The sequence below is a fragment of the Carassius auratus genome, chromosome 48 (genome assembly GCF_003368295.1).
Source record: "Carassius auratus strain Wakin chromosome 48, ASM336829v1, whole genome shotgun sequence".
Taxonomy (NCBI): domain Eukaryota; kingdom Metazoa; phylum Chordata; class Actinopteri; order Cypriniformes; family Cyprinidae; genus Carassius; species Carassius auratus.
Window position 1 is genome coordinate 8,578,899 of NC_039290.1, and position 10,608 is coordinate 8,589,506.

General features: G+C 32.7%; 1 protein-coding gene across 1 annotated transcript in view; it reads left to right on the top strand.

The window, feature by feature from the left end:
• LOC113065748 (collagen alpha-1(XXIV) chain-like) overlaps positions 1 to 10,367 on the top strand; it is a 45,914-nt gene extending 35,547 nt beyond the window's left edge. Inside the window, exons 35-45 of the mRNA XM_026237244.1 lie at positions 248 to 301; positions 1,244 to 1,306; positions 1,398 to 1,451; positions 1,544 to 1,579; positions 2,369 to 2,404; positions 2,603 to 2,629; positions 2,817 to 2,876; positions 2,985 to 3,153; positions 5,484 to 5,593; positions 6,688 to 6,891; positions 7,856 to 10,367. Of these exons, the coding sequence (XP_026093029.1) occupies positions 248 to 301; positions 1,244 to 1,306; positions 1,398 to 1,451; positions 1,544 to 1,579; positions 2,369 to 2,404; positions 2,603 to 2,629; positions 2,817 to 2,876; positions 2,985 to 3,153; positions 5,484 to 5,593; positions 6,688 to 6,891; positions 7,856 to 8,002 (960 nt within the window). The 3' untranslated portion in view covers positions 8,003 to 10,367. The remainder of the gene's footprint in view (positions 1 to 247; positions 302 to 1,243; positions 1,307 to 1,397; positions 1,452 to 1,543; positions 1,580 to 2,368; positions 2,405 to 2,602; positions 2,630 to 2,816; positions 2,877 to 2,984; positions 3,154 to 5,483; positions 5,594 to 6,687; positions 6,892 to 7,855) is intronic.
• Positions 10,368 to 10,608: the final 241 nt, after the last annotated feature.

Here is a 10,608-nt window from a genome sequence, read left to right on the forward strand (position 1 = left end):
ACTTTCTTGCATAACTCAGGAAAACACAATGAAGCGAGCTGGAATTCCAAGCGCCCGCAGCGGGAATATCATCTCACAGACCGTGTATGAATGAATGAACATGTGCGACTGTGGATGTTGACTTTAAAAGAAGACTAAAGTGATCTGTAACGAACGACAGGATCAGTCCAGAATAAAGACAGGACACTGAGAGTGAGGAAGTTGTTGTAGTCTGGATGGTGACCCAGTTTTGTGATTATTCCTGCAGGGTGAGGTGGGAGACGCAGGCATGATGGGACTCCAGGGGTTTCCGGGACCCAAGGTTAGTTTTCATCACAGCGGTGTTCAGCAAGTCACTAAACAGATGACAAGAATCACTAAAAACATACAACATAGAGTACTTTATATATTTGATATGCAATTTTATTTTATTAAGCATGGTAAATTTTAATTAAAGCTATATCTTAATTATTTAATTTAGATTGTATTTTTGTTATTAAATTATTTATCTGTTAGTTCAAATCTATTTATATATATTTTAATTAATTATTTAATTACTTTTTAATTTTTCTTCTATCCGTATACACACATAAATATTAAATGTAAAAATTTGATTTTATTTAAATTATTTAATAAAAGTTTTACTTTAATTTAATTATGTAATTTAATTTAACTATTTATCTAGATTTTATTTAAATAACCTTATTTTTTTCATTAATTTAAATTATTCAATTATTTTTTTTCTTTTTATCCTATCTATATACACACATAAATATTAAACATTAGCTTAAAATTTACATTTTATTTAAATTATGTAATAAAAGTTTAACTTTAATTATTTAATTAAATTTACTTATTATCTATCTTTTGCTTTAATATATTTATTATTTAAATTATTTAATGAATTTAAATTGTTTAATTTTACCTATTCTATCTATGTATCTATCTATCTACCCACACAAATATTAATTTAAATTAAAATAAAAAAATACATATTTAAATTAAATAAAATGTATTTATTATTTAAATTGTTTCAATACTTTACTGTTATCTACAAATAAAAATGATTAATACATATGTATATTAGCCTGTATTGCATTGTTTTTAATTATGTATTTGTTTTTTATCATAAAACGGAAATCATTAATGTACCTGTGATTCGTCGTTTGTTCCTTCTATGAGTATTTCTGTTACTAAAATGACTCCTAAATGTGTAATATTCACGTATATCTCGAGACACACATAGATGTGAATCATGTTTCAGGGTCCGGACGGAGATCTGGGATTCACTGGTGCTCCTGGACTCAAGGGACCGGCGGGAGTTCTGGTCAGTCTCGTCTCGTCTCGTCTCTAAATAAATGTGTGTGTAAGTGTCTGTTGAGATCTCATTCTCAATCGTGTGTGTGTGTGTGTTTCAGGGTTTCTCTGGTCCTGTAGGTCCGGTGGGGATGATCGGTCCGGTGGGGAAGCCTGTAAGTGTGTTTATGACATGCATGTTATTCCTGGACTTATAACCTCGTGCCTAATGACTGTCAGATAAAGGATGTGTTCGATGGTTTCTCAGGGTGCCAGAGGACCTAAAGGAAGCCATGGAGAGATGGTAAGATGTGTTCATCATCATCAGGAGCTCTTCCGCTCTTCTAATGAAATATCTGCTTGTTCTTGTGTAATCAGTTCCTGCGGTGACCTCCGGGGGCGCCAGCGCTCCACATCCACTCACACTATTATGGTTTCGGGAATATTTTTAATTAGATTTTATTTTTCTATTTATCTGTTTTTATTTTAATTGTAATTTTTAAAAAAGCATTTGTAATTTTTGTTATATATACTGTAAACTAGCGGTCAAAAGTCTGGGATCAGTAAGACTTGTAATGTTTTTTAAAGTGTCTTCTGCTCATCAACAAATTGTTGAACTGTAGTGTTTATTGTAAGAAAATATTTCTATTTTAAATAAATGCTCTTCTTTTAAACTTTTTATTAATCAAAGAATGCTGAAAAAAGTGTCATAGGTTCCAAAGAAATATTTTTATTTTTAGTTCAGATTTAGGTTTTATTTATTTCCATCTTCAAATCAATATTTCTCAATTTTATTTGGTTTAAATCAAATTTTATCTAATTTCAGCTTTATTTAAATTAACGAAAACGTTTTAATTGTTTTGTTTTACTTTCAAAGAAGAAATAAAAAAGAAAAAAAAATTATCGTTGACCGTTTAGGCAGCATTTATTTGATCAAGTCATATTGTGATATTACTTGATTTTGTGCATTTCTAAGTGTAACCAGAAGTCAATGATCTCATTCAGAAATCCTCTGATTATCATCGGAGCGAGAGGACTGAAGCTGTTTTAGATAAATGCCTGAATGGAGATGTTTAATGATCTTTTTGCACAGGGGCCTCAGGGGCCACAGGGGAGTCCAGGGCCACAGGTACTTTACACATTATCACAATACAGAATAGGTCAAAATATACTCATTTTCAACATTGATTTTGTATTAATAAGAATGTTTATTTTTTTATTGTTATCCTTGCATTTGTTAAGGCCTTACCATAGCATTATAACGTGGCTACAGACATGCATTAGGGTTAGTTTATCTTTATATTCTCTGTGTTTTGTGTTTTGACAGGGGGCTCCAGGTTTACCCGGCCCTTCGGTAAGACCATCTGACTCGCTGTAATTGTGTAACAGTTGCACGGTCTATTACTTTGTGATTACGTTCATGCATTTGGCAGAAACTTTTAATCTAATGCGTCAAGAAGACGTGTGTCATTATTTTCCAGGGTCTCTGGAAGGTTCTTTGAGGTTGTTTGTGTGATACTCATCTATTTCTCATCTAACAGATACGCGTCAGTATGGACGTTCAAGCGCTGATGGAGGCCGACGCACATCTTGAGCACGAGGTGAAGACTTTTAGATTGCTTTCTGAAAGCTGTGCACTGATGAAGAACAGCTACATCATGTAAACGACTCGGATTTTGTTCTTGCTGATATGTTTTGTCTGCTCTCAGAGTTACCAGAACAGGGCGGGGTCTCTGTCGGAGAGGAGCGCTGAGATCTTCAGGACGCTGCAGTATCTGAGCGGTGTCATGGACGGCATGAAGACGCCGCTGGGAACCAGAGAAAACCCGGCTCGCTTCTGCAGAGACCTGCTGGACTGCAGACACACCATGAGCGACGGTGTGTTTAAACCAGCCTCCACTGAGACACCCTTTTGGTTTTATAGTTGATAGTGGTTTTTTTTTTTACATTAATTTTATTTATAGTAATTTTAATGAATGTTTTAGTAATTTTTTTCATACATATATATATATATATATATATATATATTTATATATATATATATATATATATATATATATATACATATATACATATATATATATATATATATATATATTGTTATTTTTATATAGTAGTAATGTTTGTTTCTTTGTAAAATAGTGGTTATTTTATTTATTTCTGGTTTTTATTTTATATATATATATATATATATATATATATATATATATATATATATATATATATATGTCTATAGAGTTTTTGTTTATATTTGTTTTTTTTTAATTTTTTATTTAGTTAAAAATTTAGTTTTTTTTTTTAAACTACCATTTAAACGTTGAAAAAAAAATATATATATATATATATATATACACCGTATTTTTCAGGCTATAAGTCGCACCTGAGCATAAGTCGCATCAGTCAAAAAATACGTCATGATGAGGAAAAAAACATATATAAGTCGCACTGGACTATAAGTCGCATTTATTTAGAATCAAGAACCAAGAGAAAACATTACCATCTACAGCCGCGAGAGGGCGCTCTATGTTTTCAGTGTAGATTACAGGAACACTGAGCAGCAGCGCCCTCTCGCGGCTGGAGACGGTAATGTTTTTTCTTGGTTCATGTCTCTTAGTTCATTTCTCTTGGTTCATGTCAAATTAATTTTGATAAATAAGTCGCACCAGACTGTAAGTCGCAGAACCAGCCAAACAATGAAAAAAAGTGTGACTTATAGTCCGGAAAATACGGTATATATATATATATATATATATATATATATATATACATTAGTGCTTGCATAGACTAGTCGAGTAGTGGAGTGATCGATTACTTCAACCACTAGTCGGTGCTGTCGCAAACAATCGACTAGTCGAGCATGAATTAACAATAATGCGTATAAAGAGTTTGCAAGTATGACGTGAATTTTAGGATAACAATATTGCGTCTAGCTGTTACTTTCTATGACCTTATCTATGTTGCATGTAAAATTAAAATATGTAATGTAATAATTAGGGGTGTGGCTGAAGCTGAATACCTTATTCCGAATGGCACGGATAATGGCTAGATAACAGTTGAGTCGGGATCAGCGCAATATTATACACAGACCTCTAAAGTTACGAGTGTGAAGTGAAGGAATGTAAACTTTATGATTGAATAGAGCGCAAATCAAACGCAGCATCGCTGTTGTCTCTCCGTGCATCTCTCAGAAATCAGAGCTTGACAAGAATAATATCACCTATAATAATACATCATTCATGTTCTATTGTATAGATTTAAAAGCTATGATATGATACGAAAGAATAGATTAAGCACAGCACGCTCGCCAATCAAACAGCCTCGCTTCGCACATCAGTCTCTCAAAAACCAGTTCTAATAATAAAACCAGGCTAATAATCAACTTAGATATGGATACATTTTCTATTTGTCCTACATGTTTGCATCTTTATCTTTTGCTGGTTTGCGCGGCACACGCACATTAAGACTTTCTTAAAGAGTTGATGTAATGAAAATGTGTGTATTGCATTGATTCAGTCGTGTTCAAATGATCACTAAACGTTTGTCATGACATCTCAGTTTAACACGGCATACTTGTTCAGTGATGACTACGGATAAAAAAAATGATAGCCATAACGGTCTTATCAAGTACTGTACGACGTTGTATCTGAATGCAGATATGAAAAATTGTGTGATTGTTACAGACACAAATACAAATACTGGCTGTTATATGAAAACTTAAATATGTAATGTCGTAATAGTTTTGACAATTTATATATGTAATTGTTGCATAAGGCTATGAGTTAATAAGCGTTTATTGATTAAAAAAAATAATAATAATGTCTTTTCATTTACAGTAGCATAAACCATGAGTAGTCGAGTAACTTGAGTATTTTTTTTAAAAAATAAATTAAAAAATCGACTAGTAGAAATCAGTAGTAGTGCAACCCCTAATATATATATGTATATATATATATATATATATATTTATTTATTTATATAATAAATTAGTCTCCTCTGCTCACCAAGGCTGCACTTATTTAATCTAAAATATAGTATAAATATGTTTTTCAAAAGAACAGTGTTTATTTGAAATATAAATTTTTTGTAAGATTATAAATGTCTTTACTGGAGTTTTGATCAATATAATGCATCCTTGCTGAATAAAAGTATTTTATTTAGGAAAAAAAATTAATATATTTTTCTATTTTAAATGTATCTGTGTTGATCAGGTCTGTTCTGGATCGATCCAAATCTGGGCTGTACGTCTGATGCCATCCAGGTGTTCTGTAACTTCACTGCAGGTGGACAGACCTGCTTGAACCCCGTTACAGTTGATAAGGTACTGTGATACAGATATAACCATCACTAGGACTGTACATACAGCTGATACATGCAGATGAACCAGAGTCACTATCGTTAACTAAAACTAAAATTAAAACCATTAAAAAAAACCTTTGTTACTTGAAAAAAAAAATATATATATATATATGTATTTCAGATATATATATATATATATTTCAGCTAGTTGCCAAGACAGCATTTGATGATTAAAACAAAAATGAAATAAAAATAAAAAAATTATGAAACAAAAGACCAAATAAAAGCAATTTTTATTTTTAACATTTTTCATTATTTGAAATAAAATAAACATTAACTGAAATAAAATATTAAAAATAAACTTATTTTATGTCAACTAATGTAGTTTGTTGAAGTTGAAGTAGTAAAATAACTAAAACTAAAAACGATATATATATACTTAAATAATAAACTATATCATTTTTTGCAATAAATTAATATGTGAAAATAAACATTTTATTTTTAATTTTTTCATTTTCATTTGGTTTAATTTAAAATACTAATGTAACTAAAAACCAAAATATTTTTATAGTAATATAAAAAAAATAATAATAATAATAAAATGACCACTGCTTACAATTATTGAACTGCTTGAAATTATTATATAAATACAAATGTAAAAAATTGAATACTAGAACACTGTTAAATGCGAACAGTTTATTTTGTAAAGTGGCTCTGTGAAGATATTCAGTGTTTACGATGAACACTTTTTTTTTTGTAATTCTGGTAATTTAATGGTGTTATTTCCACGAAACTTTGGTTAAACTATAAAAGTTAAAAACGAATCCAGATGTACGACATATTTCTGCAGCGACTGTCAACATAACGACATGCAAACAGGATTCGAGCGTGTTCACGCAATTACGAACAAACTGAAGAGAAAATAAATGAGAAGCGTTTGATGTCAAGCAGCGATATCGCATTTCCTCTCAAAAACAAATCTGATTTTAATCAAAAGCAGATTTCCTGTAAGTCTGATCATTTGTCAGATTCAACCGCAAACGTACAGTTGCCAAAACGCAGAAATGTTGATTATCTAAACATGAGGTTTAAGAAGCCGGATGTTTGACTTCACAGGCCGTGTTTGATGTCGGGAAAGTCCAGATGAAGTTCTTACACTTGCTGAGCATCACGGCATCCCAAACCGTTTCCCTCCACTGCTACAGTGACCCGGCGACGGACGCATTGGAGACGCCTCGCCTGCGTTTCCGGGGTTGGAACGGCCAGGTGTTCGAGGAAACCTCACCTCTGAGTCCACATGTGGTTCTGGACGACTGTGAGGTGAGCTGAATCTGGACTAAAGGAACGTTTCACCCAGAAATGAACATTAGCTGGTAATTTACTCTCCCTCCGGCCAACCGAGATGCAGCTCACTTTTCTTCTTCAGTAGAACAGTAAACATGATTTTTAGCTGAAACTGTGGTCCTCGGTGGTTCACAAATTGCAGTGGCTACTATCAGTTTGAAAAGCAAACAAAAAAATCACATCGTGCAACACAAAATGAATCCCGTCGCTCCTGACAATATATTAAGGTCTTATGAAGCGAAACGATCAGAATGTGCAAGAACATACTTTTTTTTTTTCTAAATTGTGTTTAATGATTTAAATTCATCATCAACATCAAAATACATGTTTATAGTGTTTTATTTACTGGTATATTAAATTGTTTCTGAATAAACAGAAGATTAATGTCATTGAATTGCATATACGTTTTCCATCCATTTAAATGATACGGTTTTACCTTAAACGTAATGTTATTCATATTCATCATTCATAAATAAATCAAGCTCAGATTTGTGTTTTAAACCCACAATAAATAAGTTTATATATTTATCCTCAATAAGTACAATTTGTTTCAATCTTATACATTTGAACTACTTCGGTATTTCACAGCTAGCCATGTTTTACCATATTCAGAGTTTTAACTGATTAAATGCAATTGTTTTCACACTGTTTTATGCTGATTCTAATAAATGCACTTTGAGAATATGATTATTTAAATGAAATCAAATAGTTAAACACACACTATGAATTTTGAGTGCAGATATCTGATTCATTGATGTATGACTGACAAATATAAATCGCATGAAGTTTATTAGTTTGTTAAAACTGTGTAATTCAAATGCATTGAAATTTTACATGCAATTAAAAAGCATAAATACGAATATTCTTAGGTGTGTAATTTAAAATCATTGACTTCTGTTTTTTTTTCTGTCTATCGCTCTTAATGCAATTTTGCGAACAGATCCGTGATGGCAGCTGGCATCAGTCCCGATTCCTGTTTCAAACCCAGGACGCTCAGCAGCTTCCCATCGTGGACATTCAAAGTGTCCATCCCTCACGTCCAGGAGACCAGCGGCACGTGGAAGTGGGTCCTGTTTGCTTCCTGTGAAATCACTGAAGGACTTGAAACGGACCTGATCCTCAAATCAGAGCAGTGGTGAACTGAGTGACTGCCTGAAGAGCGTCTCCATCCCGGGACGTGTGTTTTGAGAGACTGCTGTTGTGTTTTATCTGTTGTGGTTCAGTGTGTCAGGTGATTTTCTTCCATTCAAACATGCACCAAGTCTTGGGCAGAGTCCTTGTGAATTGTACGTTCAATCTCGAATAGATAAAGAGCCAGACAAGGTTGATCTTGTAAGCAAACGATGAAAAGGCCGAGACGGTGCTCTACCTCCTTCACGTACAGGTGCTCGTGTTCAGGTGCATCCGGCCCGAAACAAACTCTACGCAAGTGCAAAGATGCAAACTCCATTTAGTGCTTCGTCAGGTTTTCTGTCCAGACTGAACAACAGTTTGAGGTCTTAATCAGTGGATGAAGTTATAACAACACTAACGATGTTTCCATCCATTTGTCTAAAATGAATTATGGCATATTAAAAAAAAAAAAAAAAAAAAAAAAGTTTAATGAAAATGTCAGGAAGTGCATAAAATCATGAAAATTCGTTTTTGCATAAAACGCTGCATGGAAACCACAAGGAACGCATAAAAAAAAATAAAAAAAAAAAAAAATAAAAAAAAAATTGCAGTATCATATTAGAAAAGAGGTATGAAAATGTCAAGAATTGCATAAAATTTTGATTATCACATGACAAACGCTGGATGGAAAGATGAAGAAGTGTATAAAATTGGGTTTTCAAAAAAAAAAAAAAAAAAACAGCAACACTGAATGGAAATGCCAAATAATGTATAAAATCATAAAATATCACATAAAAATGCTGAAAGAAAATGCCAAGAAGTGCATAATATATATATAGTCGGGGTATCGCATAAAAAACTATGGGCATAAAATCGTAAAAAATCTTTAAGGATTTGCATAAAAACAGGATTGGAAAATCCCCCCCAAAAATATCACAGAAAAAAACTGATAATTTTGGAATAGCGCATAAAAAACGCTGGATTAAAATGCCAGAAAAAAAAGCGCATAAAATATAAAAACAAAACAAAACCTAATCTCAAAAGTTTTGGGGTATTACATAAAAAAACACTGGATGGAAATGCCAAGAAATGCACAAAACCTTTTTAAAAAATGGGGTATAACATGAATAATGCTTAATGAAAACACCAAGAAGGGCATAAAATCTTTCAAAACTGGGTATTGCATAAAAAACGCCAAGAAACCTATAAAACTAACATTTCTGGACGGAAAAGCCATGAAGTGCATAAAATCTTAAAATATTAACAGCAAGATCCTTCAAATCATATTGAGGTGGCTATTTATTTTGTTTTGTTAGAGACCGTTCATAAACTATAATCGTTTGATTGTTTTAGTAGCCTGCTGATTATTTGCGGCGGTTAAAGATTCTGTTTGCTTGAACACATGGGATGCAAACAGCATTTTATTCGCAAATGTTTTATGCGATATCTCAATTTTTCTGCATCTTTTTGATGGAAACATCACAGACAGCCTTGGACGGAGGCGTTTTTAAGGATTTCTGTGTTTGCAGGGCATCGCTGTGTTTGCGTACAGTGTGTTTCTGGCCGTAAGGTGCTGGCTTTTTCTGTTGTACTTCTGCGCTTGGTCATTTCGATCACAACAATCCTAATTTATATGAACAGTGTGTTGATGATTTCTGTTACACATCGGCTTGATATACTTTATATGTTAAGGAGAACGTTCACTCATTACCCTTAAAGAGACGCCACGAATATCTCACCTAAATCCAAGAATAATGAGATTTTTTTTTTTTGTGACTACGTTATTTGAAACCATTTAAAAAAGTTCCCAGGTGTCAATTTATGAGATCTTATGAGATATTTGTGACATCTCTGTCGTATGGAAGCCGTTTCTGCCAGAGAATAGAAAAACAGAAAGTCTATAATCCATAATTCTGAGTTTATTTCTTGCAGTTCTGTTTAAAAAGTCAGAAATGGGCTTTCAGAAGGTCATTGTCGGTCGACTTCTCCGTGGTGCTGTCGTATTCAGCGTTAGCAATGAGGTAGTCACTTTTTTATTTTACCCTTATGTATATTTGGACATTATATGTTTGATTATTTATGTTATCTTTTTTAATTCTCCAAAAAATACTGTACTCCAATAAATTATGATATCGCTCTGAGATCTATCTGGTCGCTCACCGTTTAGTTGGAAATCTTATTTATGTCAAATTTGTATTTGTATATAAACACAAATAGGGAGTGTATGTTGTGTTCTGGTGTCAGTATCAAAACTGTCACTAAATGTGCTTACAGAAACAAAACAAGACGGAAAATGTAAATATTCTATATTTTGACATTAAATAAAATGTATGATTTAATCCCAATGTTCTCATAAGTTATTTTTATTTGTTTAGATGACTAAAAATGCCTTTCTGTCATTTTTACACACTAACACACACTCACACACACACACTCACATACACACACACTCTCAAACACACACACACTCACAAACAAACAAAGACACACACAGACTCTCTCTCTCACACACACACACACATATTCCCTCTCACACACTAACTCTCACAAACACACTCGCTCTCTCTCTCACACATACAC